The sequence below is a fragment of the Camponotus vicinus genome, unplaced genomic scaffold (assembly GCF_025532165.1).
Source record: "Camponotus vicinus isolate PSW18456_S1 unplaced genomic scaffold, iyCamVici1.0 SCAF_12, whole genome shotgun sequence".
Lineage (NCBI taxonomy): Eukaryota > Metazoa > Arthropoda > Insecta > Hymenoptera > Formicidae > Camponotus > Camponotus vicinus.
This window is the reverse complement of record NW_028141948.1, coordinates 7,473,400-7,488,398: the sequence shown is the minus strand read 5'-3', so window position 1 is coordinate 7,488,398 and position 14,999 is coordinate 7,473,400. Positions and strand designations below refer to the sequence as shown.

The 14,999-nt window shown below is 41.4% G+C and overlaps 2 protein-coding genes across 17 annotated transcripts in view; one reads left to right on the top strand and one right to left on the bottom strand.

The window, feature by feature from the left end:
* Liprin-gamma (liprin protein kazrin) overlaps positions 1 to 14,999 on the bottom strand; it is a 156,322-nt gene that overhangs the window by 17,108 nt on the left and 124,215 nt on the right. For all 16 annotated transcript variants that reach the window (XM_083084699.1, XM_083084696.1, XM_083084700.1 and 13 more), the window contains 5 exons: positions 14,142 to 14,538; positions 11,580 to 11,957; positions 10,760 to 11,136; positions 2,257 to 2,463; positions 1,527 to 1,956 (listed from right to left, as the gene is read on the bottom strand). In XM_083084699.1, coding sequence (XP_082940825.1) covers positions 1,527 to 1,956; positions 2,257 to 2,463; positions 10,760 to 11,136; positions 11,580 to 11,957; positions 14,142 to 14,538 — 1,789 coding nt within the window. The remainder of the gene's footprint in view (positions 1 to 1,526; positions 1,957 to 2,256; positions 2,464 to 10,759; positions 11,137 to 11,579; positions 11,958 to 14,141; positions 14,539 to 14,999) is intronic.
* Positions 1 to 14,999, top strand: part of LOC145963070 (uncharacterized) — a 250,716-nt gene that overhangs the window by 184,200 nt on the left and 51,517 nt on the right. The gene's annotated exons all lie outside the window — the stretch shown is intronic.

The window sequence follows — 14,999 nt, the reverse complement described above, 5'->3', positions numbered from 1 at the left end:
TGAATTAAAACTAGATTGAAATTGAATATTAACACGTAGATACAAGGGTGGTTTGAAAAGTCCGTGCAAAGTCAGAGAGATGGCACCAGTGGTGTGCATCGAGGTTATTTTCAGTTAGTAGCATTTCTTGGAAGAACACATACCAAGTTTCAGCCAGATCGGTCTATTTCTCTGTGTTTGGCGTTCGTTTGAATCGAGGAAATCGAGTGATTTCCAAAAAATAGCTGAAAGAGAATTTGTGTTGATCAAACATTACTTTATGAAAGGCAAATCGCCTCAGGAGATTAAAGAGAAGCTTGATAAACATTATGGTGAATCTGCACCTTCGATTAGAATAGTTTATAAGTGGTTTCAAAATTTTCGGAGTGGCCATGAGTGACGCTGAACTTTCTGGACGTCCTGTCTTTTGGGATTCGCAAGGAATAATCTTTATCGACTATATGGAAAAGGGTACAACTATTACAAGTTATACATATTATTCATCGTTATTGGACTGTTTGAAAACCGAGCTGCAAGAAAAACGTCTACGATTGGCCCACAAAAAAGTCCTTTTCCATCACGACAACGCACCAGTTCACTCCTCTAGAGTTGTGACCGCAAAATTGATGGAGTTAAGATTCCAACTCGTTCCGCATCCCCCCTATTCTTTAGATTTGGCTCCCTCGGACTACTACTTGTTCCCAAATATGAAGAAATGGTAAGGAGGGAAGGAGATTTTATTCAAACAAGGACGTGATTGCGGAAACGAATGCCTATTTTGCAGTATTGGACCAATTATTCGAAAGGGATCAACAAACTGGAGCAGCGTTGGACGAAATGTATAAGCCTAAAAGGAGACTACGTTGAAAAATAAAAAAGGTTTATCCCGAAAAATTAAGTAGTTTTCATTTTTGCACGGACTTTTCAAATCACCCTCGTACATATAAAAAAAGTTCATTTTTATTAAAAATATTAGAGAAAGAAATCTTTCGAATAGATTCACGAAAAGATACGTTGATATTAATGTTATTGTATTGATATAACACACACACAGCAGCTTGAAGAAATTTTAATCATAGAAGGAGATTTCTGTAAAAAAATTGTGGTCAAGGCACTCATCTCATGTAATCGTTGCAACGTAAACGTAAATAGATAAAAAACCTAATACACTTATTATTAAAAATGAAATCTCTCTCTTTCTCCCCCGAACATGTTTATGAAAAGACTAAAGCTAATGCGCAGCTTATACTTAAAAAAATTGTAATCATAAAAAGACTTTAGTTTAAAAAAAAAAAATAATTAAGGCGACTCATTTCATATAATCGCCGCAGAGGAAAAGGGCAATTCCGCGCTCGAACGTGGACGCTCATCGCGCAAACAATTTACGAGAAGACATGTAGTTGGTTCATTTAAAAATTCTCCGCTTTCTTGCACATTCCTCCTCCTTTTCCCCTTTAATATCCAAGTATATATCCTACACTTTGTCTCGCGCGATAGGCTAAGAGGGAGAGAGACCAAAGCGGTGCCGAAACGTCGTCGAAACTCACCGTCTGTCGTGGAGTCCGACAGATTCCCGCCGACGCTGGTCGCGCCGCCGCTTTCACGATCGCTGGATCCACGAACCCCGCTGTCGGCGCTGCAGCTGCCGCGATCGCCGGCCTGGCCGCCGGAAGATCCCCCCGCACCCGCGCCGCCGCCCGCGTTACCTACGGACACGCCGAGTTCGGTAATGCCCAACGGCGGCTGCGAATTCACGTGAGGGATGATGCCGCAGCCTCCGCCACCGCCACCGCCACCGCCACCGCCACCGCCGCCGCCGCCGCCGCCGCCTCCGCCTCCGCCTCCACCGCTGCTACTCCCGGCGCCGGGAGTCGCGGCGCCGTTCACGCTGCCACGTGGAAACGACACCAGGGACTCCTGATCGCTCAGACAGATCCCGCCGCCGCCGCCGCCGCGTTCCGCCAGCTGACGTTGCAACTGCAATATTCATGCGGAAGTGCAGTTTCGAAATGTGAACCATTACGAAAGATAGGCTAGATATAAATAATAGGAATATACCTCCCTCCTCGCTGGAGAGAAACAGAATTCTTATGTTTTATTTGTCTCGTCGAGTATTGAGTGATCGCTTGTTAAGTTACATGTGAAGAATGTTTAATCACGTTTTTAATTAATTTTTTTATATATTGTAATTTTTTTCTCTTTCTTTTCCGGTCACTGAGCTCTTCCGAGCCAAATCAATGTTAGACTCGTCGATCCAGAATTATACGTTCGACTCACCTCTTTTATGGTCGCGTGTGCGTGCGAGAGGGCGGCCTCTTTGTCGGCCAAACTAGCCGCGAGGCTCAGGCTTCGATCGGCCTCGTCCCTCGCCGCCCTTAAGAGACTCCAGCGTTCCCTCTCCCTCTCCCGTTCGCGTTCCTCCGACGGCATGCCGGCTCCTTGCTGCTGAAGACGTCCCAGGGTCGCCTCGTTCTCCCGCATCCGCTGCAATCAACGGTCAAAGGGACCATGTCCAGGCAGTAACTCCGCCCACAAAACCTTCACCATCTACCGTGGCATGCGCGTGTTCCGAAAATCGCGAGGAGCACAGCGATCAAGTGGCAAACTGCTCGTTTCGATCCTCGTAACATTCTCTTCTCTTTGCGATACACGTCGGAAGTTTATTAATCTCGCTCCGGAAAAAAAATATCTATGTATTCGCTATTGAGAAATAATTGTATTTTAATACACGATCAGTATATTTCAGTGTTTAACAATGTTAATTTCGACGCTGCAAAATCAACATTGTAAAGCATTTGCGGAGTGAATTAATAATCAATTACGGGCTCGATGCGGGGATATAATGATCGGTATTTATGACGAAATAACTTGAGCCGCGCACTGACAGGCCGATGATTTCGTCGAAATAGCGGGCAAACTAATAACGGCGATGAGGGCAAATAGCCGTTGGAAATCAAACTGAATTCGGGGATAAATATCCGGCTGAAATTTCACGAAATTCAGTCAACGTGGCTTTCGCGAAACGTGTTTCGAGCAGCCATTCTATTGCTTATCTCAAGCGTGTCGCCCCGAGTGAAGAACAGACGAGACGACAGAAGAGATTCGAATGTTCGATACACACGTAACATGAACAGATTGACGTTCATTGCTGATAAGTCCCGCGTTGCAAGCATAATTAATGCTTGGGTATAACTGGTTGTAGCGCGCGATTAAGTGGAACAATCAAGGATGAGCGTGGCGCAAATTATTTTCATCCAATGATTAAGTATTTCTTAAACATTTCTTCTACAAAACTGGACCTGGACAAGAAAATTACTTTAATTGACTTTCTGTCATAGACATTACGAGATTTGATCAAAAAGTTCCCGGAATTTTTGAATTTCGTACGCTATACACATAGACATATTAACATAGATTGCTTATAAGATAATGGGAGATGTCCTTCTGAGAGAAAAGGATAGCATGAATTTATTTGTGTTTCTGTCTTTTTCAATCATATTGAATATTGTAGGTTGTTTTTGACAGGCAAATAAGTAAGATGCATTTTGGTGTGCTCGGCGATTTTTTAATTTTGAAAATGATGGAACAAAGAATTTGCATTAAATTTTGCGATAAAAATAAAATAAAGTGCAGTGACGTGGTGAAAATGTTGGAGAAGGCTATTGGCGAGTTATCTGTTATGAAAAAAAGTGTTTATGAGTGGTACAAACATTTCGAAGAAGGCCGTGAAGATGTTGAAGATGACGAGAGAGTTGGACGGCCTGGCACATCAACTATCGATGAAAACGTGGAGGAAATTAAGAAAATCGTTCTTGATAATCGCCGAATCATTATTAGGGAGGTTGCTGAAGAAGTTTTACACCGTTTGCGTGAAGCAATCCGAAAAAACGACCAGAATTGTGGAAAAATAACTCGTGGAAATTACATCACGACAATGCACCAGCTCACACTTCACTACTTGCTCGTGAATTTTTGGCAAAAAACAACACTGTAGTGATGTCTTAGCCACCGTATTCGCCAGACATGGCCTCCTGCGACTTTTCTCTATTTCCAAAGATGAAGAGAACCATGAAAGGACAACGTTTTGCGACCATAGAGGAGATAAAGGCAAAATCGCTGAACGAGCTGAAGATTATATCAAAAGGTGCGTTTCAGAAGTGTTTTGAGGATTGGAAAAAATGCTGGCATAAGTGTGTTATATCCGATGGGGACCACTTTGAAGGGGATCATATAAATATGATGAATAAATATTTTTTGAAATAAAAATTTCGGGAACTTTTTGATCAAACCTCGTATACTAAAACTGAAGCTAATGATACCTTCCTGCATTGAAAATACAAGTGTATATACTCTATTTCTTCATGTCGCGTGAAATTCTACGGTCAAAGTTCGATTAAACGAACGATACAATCACGACGAGAACACAGATGTGTTTTCCGCGATTAGGAAGGTAACTCGATTATATTTTAGCGCGCGAATAGACGTGACGTTTAGCATCGACCATTAGCCACTCCGTCGACGATATCGACTCTACGGCAAAGTTAATCCACTTATCTCTCCCTCGAGCGCAAGTAACTCTGTCGTATGTATAACAGGTGTTGCAGCAAGGTTTATCGGCTAAACTTTGCGGCAACACGGTTATTACAGGCGGTGCGGATCACTCGGGCGTCGGTTGTTAGCACGTCGTAGCTTCGGCCTCAAAAACTATTGCGTCATATCGCCTGGAGGAGGCGCAAAGTTTGTTATAATTGCGACCCTAAAGGACGTCATTTACGCGAAAGACACCCCGGGAAAAGTTTCCCCGAGATTTTGCTCTTTCGCATCGTACTAATTCATCTTGCTTATGATAGATTTATCTTATCTTATCTTATTGCACACAGATAAAGCGTATCTGCTAATTAATTATTTCAGAGACTAATAAACTTTGTAAACTTTATAAGAATCGTAGGGGAAATTTGAGGGAATTTTTTTATCACCATCTTGTACGCTTGCAGAGTTCTTTCCTATTAAAATTTTTCAGCGCGTGTTCATAAACATTCATAAAGCTCTCGAGCATATTAAATTCCTTGAAAGCGGACTACTGTATATAAATGCGCGGATAATGTCTGCAATTTTCCATGGCAGAGCGATGCGAGAGAAAAACCTAAGTAGTTTGGAAGCTTCATCGCAGCGAACAAGTAATTCCATCAGCGTTTCATAAGCGCATCGTCGGGGTATGACATTGGATGATAAACAGGAAGGACCGGAAAACACGTCAACGCTCGTGAAACCGAACAAAGACGAGTAGATTGAAGGAGATTGCACGCGAAAAGGCAGGTTTGTTCACGCACATCGACTAGAGAATTTCTGTATTGAATGATACGCGTCAAATTCAGGACATAACATGGAATGTAATATAAATCGCAAAAAGGGTAGTTTATTAAAAGACAAAAATAAATGTTATATGTATTCTTTCGCGGAACAAAAATTTGAAGAAAATTGAATTACAGAGCTGGATAAAATAAGTTGGAAGAGCTTGTCAGTTATTTCAGAAATCATCATAAGCAATTGCGAAGATATTATGTTACCTTGAAAAATTAAATGCCGGAAAAATGCTTCTCCTGCTCGGAAATACAGTCGCCTCGCAGAGAAAATTGAGAACAACGTAGAATAGAAAATCACAAGACGCGCCTGTGTAACCAGGTGTAATAATATGTCGACACTCGCGAGAGGAGAGAAAGTACACGAAGTAGATTACGCGAGAGGAGAGAAAGAACACGAGTGTAAATGAAGAAGAAAGGGAAATAAAAAAAATTGACGACGTATTTTATAGAGGGAAAACTGTCGTAAAACCGGGGGCGACGCGTGCATTTTTTTCGGTATGGCAGAAGCAACATGAGAAATTTGTGCGTGCACCGTCGCCTGTCGGTGACGTTTAGTCTGATATTTTCATCAGGAACTTCCCTCTAAGTAACGAAGTCATTTTGTTGGAGAAATAAGTAGTAGCGAAATTTCAACTTTCGCGACATCAAGCTGTCAAATAGAAAAGCTTGTCCTAATTTTGATAAATACTTGGTATGTATGATAAATATATGCAGTGTTTTCAACGAAAATAATTCATTATAACGATATATTATATATGAAATAGTTTTTTTTCTTCTAAATTTTTATTAAGAAATATATATTTATGTAAAATTTTTTTATTAAACATTTCATGTAATTTTCTGCGTGTAATACTCGTAAGAGTCGGTTCCTCTCATGTCCTAATAATTTTTTCTATAATAACGTCGTACTTCTTTGCTCGTTGCAGAGTTTCAACATCAAACTTCCATTTCGCCGCGTTGTATTTTTAATATAAAAAGCCTTTTTAATATACTAAGCCTCCGTCACAAAAGCGTAGAATCTTAGAAATTAATTGCGGATTCCTTCGATGTCTCATGCGCATGGAATAATATTATTAATAATATTTTATTAAAACGTCAATATTACATTACCAGCTAGCATTACGATCTCTTTTGATCTTCACGCAGCAATTATCCGGAGGATAATACAATAAATATTAATGATTACCAACATTTTATGTGCACGAAATTATGCTATTTCATAAATAATATCATCAAAAAGACATTTGAGAAAAATTATTATTGTTATTATAAATTTGCAATCGAGTGAAAAGAGAAAGGAGTAAAAAAAGATTGCTTGTTCTTTCATCTTATTGTACTTTCTAATCACTTTTCAAACATCATATATTATTAATAAGTTTTTTTTTTAATTTGTTTTATATTAATTTTACTTTCATGAATAAACTTCCAGATTTTTGTGAAATATATGCCTGTCATATTTTCAATTTACTTTATAATTAGTTTTATAATTAAAATTGAATTTGTTTTCCATTTAATTAATTTTTACCATAAAATTAAATTTCGTGTGGATGTCTTTGATTTTATTCCTCAATTTTATATTCCAATTTTCGTTTCGCCAAAATAACTTCATTAAAGACAAAGCACTTTTGTGTATATATGTGTGTGTTTTCAGTGACCACATGCATAATCCGACACATCTGTGTGCGTTCGACATTTTACGTAGACCTTTCGAGACACGGGAATATTGTTCTCGGGCCTTTCGAGAACTGAGCCCGAGGCTGAGCCGCGTCTTTGTTCCAGGGTTGATAACAATCGGTAGCGACAAAAGCTCGCCACATTATCTCTTTCTCTTTCTCTCTGTCTCGGCATATCGTTACACATTGGTTTAAGACCAAACGGTCCCATTATATCGAGGGGAGCAATCTTGATACGCGATGCACTCTCGAAGTCGGTCCTCGAGTCTCTTCCAGCACTAATAGCGTTTGACCCACCATTTTCACTATCCTTCGTGTTTCTTATCTCCTCAAGAGAAAAAAATTGTTCAGAGATAAATCAACTTGATATCTGATATCGCTTTGTCGACCTTGAACTTTACAGAGCATACATACATTTCTGTGTGTCACAATAAGATATACAGAACTTTCAACATCAATCGCGCTTTTTTTTCTTTTAATGCAACGAAATTGAAAGATCACCCGTCCAATGCACCTGGTGCACAGAGCCCGGTGATGTTCGTCGGTGCGAATGCCATTTAACGGAGTTGAAACGAGCGCGTCCCGACGCGACTCGGTCATAACGGTCTCGGCAAAATGAGAAATTCCGGCAAGTTTAATGAAAGTATTTAACGGGCAAAATTGCCGACTCCGCTCGCCAACTCGACATGCGCACATGAGAAGATTGAAACCGGTGGTCGGGCGACTTTAACTTCAACCGTTGATATAACTCTTCTCTCTCTTTTTCGGTGCGCATATATGTATATTTTTTTTCTATAATTCTCTTCCATAATATATTTTTTAACGTTCGATGTACGTTTGACAATGGCATCTGTAAACGACATTTCTGCCGTGGTTTAATGAAATTTCAAGTAACGAGCCAATTACTGATTAACTGCCTGGAGCGGCACCGATCGCGTTGTACATAAAAGTTTTTTAACTAGATTTTCACACAACGGCCAAGCATTTTCTCTCTCTCTCTCTCTCGATATTTCCGCGTTGCTTCATAAAGACGCATTAGAGGCGAAATTAAAACCCACCGCGGAAACCCAGCGGTTTCGTTAGTCGTTCTCGCGTTGTTCTCAATTTTCATTAGCTGGTCGCTTTAACGCGCGAACGGAGGATTTTGTTACGCTTTAATAGTTAAACCATTCGCCCTGCGTCAAGTCGTGTCGCATTTTCTCCAGCGACCTACCTAGTTAGGATAACAAGATGGGCGAGGTCAAGTTCCTTCTTGTCTCTCTCCCTCTCTTTCGCGAATATTTTTAGGGAAAATATTTTGCCGAGGACACAGTATTATCGATACGGTTTCATCTCTCGTTAGGAGATTTAAAAACTCAACATTAGAAATCGCCACAGTATTGCTAATGGATATCGCTACGTGCTAAAGGTTGTGGAAATGCACAGCGTCGGCACAAAATGATATCAAAGGATATTTATAAATGCTAACGACACGCTCGGCGTAGCGTTGTCCCTTTATACCGGCAGCAATTAATATGTCACTCTGGAAAAAAAGTAGCAGCTCTCTCTCCCTCTCTCTAATGCTATTTCCAACACTTCCGGAATTATAAAATCCATATAAGCAAATCATTCTAAAGCGGACATCGCAGTAATTGCTGTTGAAACAATTTAATTAAATATCTCTTGCTCGTAATCTTTTTTTCATATGATATTTACTGAGTGTTCCATTTATTGCAATGCGAATATACATCGAGTTTACTTTTCCAGCTCTTTTTATAATGATTGTTAAAAGACGAATTAGAGAAGGGGAGGAAATTATAGCAGCGCCGAGGCAAGTTAGAGAGTTGAACGTTCATAAATATCGAGTGCGCCACTTTCCTCGGTTTCACAGCCATCGTCTTTCCTTAATTCACCGCCCTATCGAGAATCGATCCTTCTATATGAAACATGCAAATTGCGAGGGGAGAGCATTAGAGTTACTTCTCGACTGTTTATTGCATCCCCGTTTGTGGAATATAAAAATGTCGCGATTAAAATTCCCGAACACGGCTACTCCCGTATAAGTTAGACGACGCGGTCTCTCACGAGCACGAATGCGAGATGTTAGACGAAGCGTGTATTAAGAATCTTTTAATCCCACCCGATATAAATTATGAGAATATTATTTTCGCAGAGAGAAAGAGATGCCGTCGAATACTACCAACGGATGGGAAAGCAATTTTAGAACATTTTTGTCAGAAAAAGAATTATGGAATCTTTTCAATATCCTCGATTCTAACATGATTCCATCGGATCCTTCTCGTATAAATCGAAAGTTATAGCTATCTTACACAAAAGATAAAAGAGATATTCTTCGTTTCTCGAGAATTCATGTTCTTCTATTTTCTTTAAACACACCTTTCCTTGAAAATATATATTAAGCTCGACTTTTAAATCGTCTAAGGGATCGCTTATCATCTCATAGGACGCCAATTGTTCGCTGTACTCTCTTCGCGGTTTTATTATCACCGAAAAAATTGTATTCTTAACTTAAGAATATGCCACTAATCTTTAGAATATATTCTACTAAAATAGGCGCCAAGAGGATCTTCTTAAGTTAAGAGGAAAATCTTCTAAAGAGATATTCTTAACATACAGAGAAAAATGTTTCTTTGGATTTAATAAACTTTACTGAAGTCAAATAAATTTAATTATTAGAAAAATTTTTTTTCGTCTAATTTCAAATAATCTGTTTAATATTCTGAATCCCAACAAGGAATCCAGGTTATTAAATAAATTATTTTAAATTCAGTTTGAAATTAAACTGATAAATAGTGATGTCAGAAAGAAGATGCGGCTCAAAAATGCACACAATCAGAGAACCTGTGTGTGAGCAGCGTCCTCTTTCTCGCACCACTGCTAAGAGAAAAAAATATATTTTAGATCTTACGTTAATACAAGTCCTTTATACAGGGTGACAGGAAAATTTTGACAGTCCCGAAGTGTGAAGGTAGATTGGCTCAAATTAAGAAGGAAGCTACTATACTATTTTGCGATATTCGCAATAATTAACGAAAAATTAATTAAAGAAGATCGACCAATGCGCGTGGCTCGAAGCACACGACGGCGAAGGCGGTCTGACTGTAACATAATGGCGGCGCGCGGCGAAGCGGTAATTGGGGAGGGGAGGAGCCTTCGCTACGCGCTTACACACTCATCGCTCCTCCCCTCCCCAATCACCGCGCGCCGCCATTATGTTACAGTCAGATCGCCTTCGCCGTCGTGTGCTTCTAGCCACGCGCATTGGCCGATCTTCTTTAATTAATTTTTCGTTAATTATTGCGAATATCGCAAAATAGTATAGTACCTTCCTTTTTAATTTGAGCCAGTCTACCTTCTTACTTCGTGAAGGTCAAAAATTGCCTGACACCCTGTATACATTTCATGATAAATATTGAATACGAGAAAAGTCAAGAGTGGTGTCGCCGCGTAGCGACAAATGAAGAAACATGTGCCATTGCACTGCACGCATGTCGCGCACGCGGAAATCGAGTTGCGGCGCAGAAATCGCAAATTAAGAATATATTCTTATTCATTAAAAATATATTCTTATTCATTAAGAATATATTAAGAAGACTTATAAAGTATACATTTCAAGAATACAATTTTTTCGATGATATTCTCAACATTTTCCGACACTAAATATAACGATTACGTTATTAAAATGAAAAGAAAGTATTCAAGAGAGACATGCTGAAAGTATTAACGTCATTCGCGGACACTCACCTGTTCGTAATTTCGTATAAAATCGCGGAGTTCGCGCTCCTTATCCTCGAGGGTGCCGTAGAGCGCCTTCATCTGATTGAGTAGATCGAACTTCTCCGCTTTTAGCCGCTTCCGGTCGGCCTTCAGCGCCTGCAACGCTTCCTTCGCGTGCTGCAGTTCCATTTCCAGGGCGACGAAGCGGGCCTCTTCCTCCATCGCGGCGTCCTCGGCGCCGACCTCGCCGCGCGCCGCCCCGCTCAGCAACAGCCTCCTCAACCTCGCGACCTCGGCTACCAGCCGTTCGTTCTCCAGTCGCAATCTTCTGGCACTGGCCAATTCCGTGTGTCCACCGCCGTGAATGTTGGAGAGTCTGGATGCGACAACCGGATCGCCAATTCCTAGACACCGAAGAAAAGTGTCTATTATTCAAGAGAGATAGTCATCTTCTCACAATTTATACGAATATTTATAATATTTAATTCATTCTTCTATTATAAAATAGATTGTAAAAAAAATGTAAAATATGATCCTGTTTTCGTGATCCCGCGCGCGTAATCAAAATGATCTCGCATTGTTTTTTAGCATGAATTATATTTCGTGTGAGAGAACGTTGCCAATTTGTAAGGCTCACAATGCGACTCGTGTATCTATTATATGCGGTTCGTGTATTTCCGGAATGATATAACGCTGCGAGATCCGAAGCACCAGTGTTCTCAGCAGGTAATGCAATGGACGACCCGCTATCCGAGATAATCTACGCTCAATAAGACCGAAGTGCGAAAAAAAGATGAATCGACTAATATAATAGCCGCCATTAATTAAAGCCCCTCGAGTTACCTACCGAGGGAATTAGCCGGGGACGAGGGTCTGCTACCCGGTGCCGGTCCGGGCGGTTCATTGTCCTCGTCGCCACGCGCGTCGCCGTCCACCAGATCCTTATCGGCGTCCTTCTGGTCGTGGTCGTTCATCTCCTTGCTGGATCGCAGGGAGTCGCGGTTAGTCGATATCCGGAGTCGCTCCACGCTGGAACGGTCGCTGCCGCCGCGATGCAGGAAACCGCCGCCACCCCGATTGGCCGAGCCCCGATCCGGACTCGCGCTGCCCGATCGGGAATCCACGCTGCCGCCGGATCCACCCAGCCGCGTCTTCTCCAGGGCGGGGGCGTACGGTCGACGGGCCTTCTCGCTCGGGCTACGGCAGGGTGAGCCATTTCTTCGTTCTGGAAAAGAAAGAGATGGAAACTTTTTCGAATTTTTTCCAATGATAAGAGGGTCTCTATAAAATGCTAAAAATACCTCAGCATTCAAAATATAAAGAAATAATTTTATATAATACTCTATTATATAATACGTATATAATAGGTTTGGGGTCGATCTGAGATCAGATTCGTAATCAGCGACCCCAAAAACCCATATATATACAGTTTTCAGTCCAGGTTTTCGGGTTTATAGTTCAAAGTTTACAGGTTTAATGTGAATACTCATGAGGTTGTTGGGCTATAACGGCGCAGGGTTTGGAATTCATCATGTCATCTTAAAATGGCCGTAACTTTGCAAGGAAAAATCGTAGATGACCATTCGACAGCTCATTTTGAAGGGAAAGAGTAGTACTAAATGATGCAATTAGAAGAAAAGAGCTAAAAAATTTTGTGCGTACTGTACATAACCTCAAAAGTAGCCCAAAAAGCCATTTTTCGAGTATATAACCTCAAATATCTCAAAATCCTGACGTAATGGGTCAATTCTGACCTCGGATTCGGATTCTACGCAGAAAATTACTTCGGAAATGACCCCCAGCTGCCCAACAACAAAACCTTGTAGACCTGTGTAATTAATAAATGATTAATAAATGATCAATATTTCTACAATTAAAATTCTGTTCTTTTAAAAAGTAATTAAAATTTTACCTTCGCCCGCTATCAATTGTATCCCAATAACTGTGTTATAATTATGAATCGTGTCACCGTGTATAAGTTTGGTGTATTTCGTCCAATTAGCCGCACGATGGATTTATGGAAAGTTTATTTGCAATCAGCAATGTGTAATTTAAATCGCGGACTAATTAATTTCAAACATACAATGAGTTTAATGCGATGTAATTCGATCGTATCCATTCATATAGCCGCATTATTCTCTCTTAAATAAGAATGATTTTCGGTAAATATCGTTCGTACAAAGCTCGATTGAAAAAGACTCGAAATGAGCGGCGAAATAGGACGAGGAGAATAGTAGCAGCGGATGGAGAGCGTCTTATATTGGCGAGCAGAGAGAAATCGTTGGAATGAAGCCAGCCTTTATCGAAAAGTGCCGTTCGAACCATCCGAGAAGGATGCACTGAATTCGATAAGATGGATCCAGTCCGGCCGGCGATCCTGACGACGAATACCACTACGTGAAGCGCATGATTGATCGATTCGAGACGACGACGGGTACTCGTCCCGAATTTGCATGTCGCTCTCCCTTAAGTGGACCTGTTGGCATCCTTCTTTCACGGGAGAAAGAGACAGAGAGAGAGAGAGAGAGAGAGAGAGCGGACACGAGTTGCATAATGTACATACCGTGTCTTTGATCTTTCGCAAGTAGATCTTTCGCCAACACGTTTCTCGCGTCGAAATATAACATATACTCAGCGTCATGTTGAAATTTCTTTTCGAGCGACAGTAAATTGAAATTCATAGAATGTTAATAAAATCCATACAATATTAATGTACGAACGTCTTAGGAAGATGGAGCATCGCGAACGATCGGAAATAGACAAAGTGAAACTCCGCGTTGGATATTTCACGGAATAATATCCAACATTCATAAAGACCGAGCTCCTTAGAAGCCGCAAAAGGCAGTTTAAGGATCGTTAGTTTGCAATGCTAGTCTCCCCCGACTTCTGGCCGCGGGAAAAACTATGAATCATGGCTGGTCATAAAAAGTAATAGTACATAAGCGCGAGATACACGGGATAAACTCCCTCTCTCAGGTGGGAAAGTTAAGATAAACGTGGAAATGCGAAAAACATTCGTCGGCCGTCTTAAAATTTCATTCTCGCCAACTTCTTAAAAAGTCTTATCCACCGAAGCCTGCGCCAAGTCGATAACTTTCCGCCCACCTTAAGCGCATTTCCGGAGAGCTGTCTTTATGAAAATACTTTTGCGAAATAAACTTTCAACGTTCAATTCATCCCCTTCTCTCCGGAAGTTCTCTCTCGTGGAAGGATGTCGAGAGAATTCACGAATATCATTTCATTCGCAGCTTCTTACGCTACTAATCGTATTCCGAGCCGGTTACTCCTTCGCGGTAAATTTACGTTGTTCAAGTATTTCGTTGCAATTTTTTAAGCGAGAAATATATAAAATCAAAGATCAGGGCGAGAGAGTAAACTTTAATTAAAAATCGAAAAATATATCATGTACCTATGGGACTGGCTCGTCGATCGATGGGGCTGGTTCTTTCCTTCCTGTCTACCGGACTGGCCCTCTTGTCGATGGGACTGGCGGACTTGTCGCTGGCCGAGCTCCTCTTCTCGACCGGGCTGCTGCCGGCGCTGAGTCGCTTACCGTCCTCCTGTTGCTGAGCCTCGGTTTCTTGCCCGGGATTCCCAGCGGAGCCGCCGGTCGCCGTCCCAGGGTTGTTGTTGCTGTTGGTGCCGTTGTTGCCGGCATTGTTGTTGTTCAGGACGATCGGCAGGGCGCCGCGGACGTCGCGCAACTCACCCCGAAGAGTCGCGCACTCGCCCCTGGCGCGCTCCAGCTCACCGTCGAGCCGGGCGCCGGTCGCTGCGTTCTCCTCCACCATCACGCGGAATTTTGCCTACGGAAAATGAAATGGAAAGAAAAATCGATCAAGCGAAATCTGATAAAGTCGAAACTGCACGAGTTCTCGTAATTAATTCGTTAGCTCCTCGAGTAATTTAATTATATTCTTAGGATCTAAAAAGATTCTCTAAATCTCTTGGCTTTAGATTTCAGAGATATTTAAAGTATAGCCACACAAATACTTGAGAATTCAGAAATTTCTTCTTTTTTTTAATCCGGTCAAGACTGGCACGAAAGTTCGAGACCAACTGTCGGCTCGCAGTTTGTCATTTTCGCGAGACTATCGACGACGTTAATGAACGCCCAAGTAAAACGACCAAGTCCATAACAAGATAAAAGTTTTGCCCGGGACTTTGCCGCATATTATTATAAGTCTGCTTACGTCGGTTGGCTCATTACGCTATTGTGTAGTGGGTGTACGGAGAGCTCCTTACTTACGCCGCGGTGATATCGACT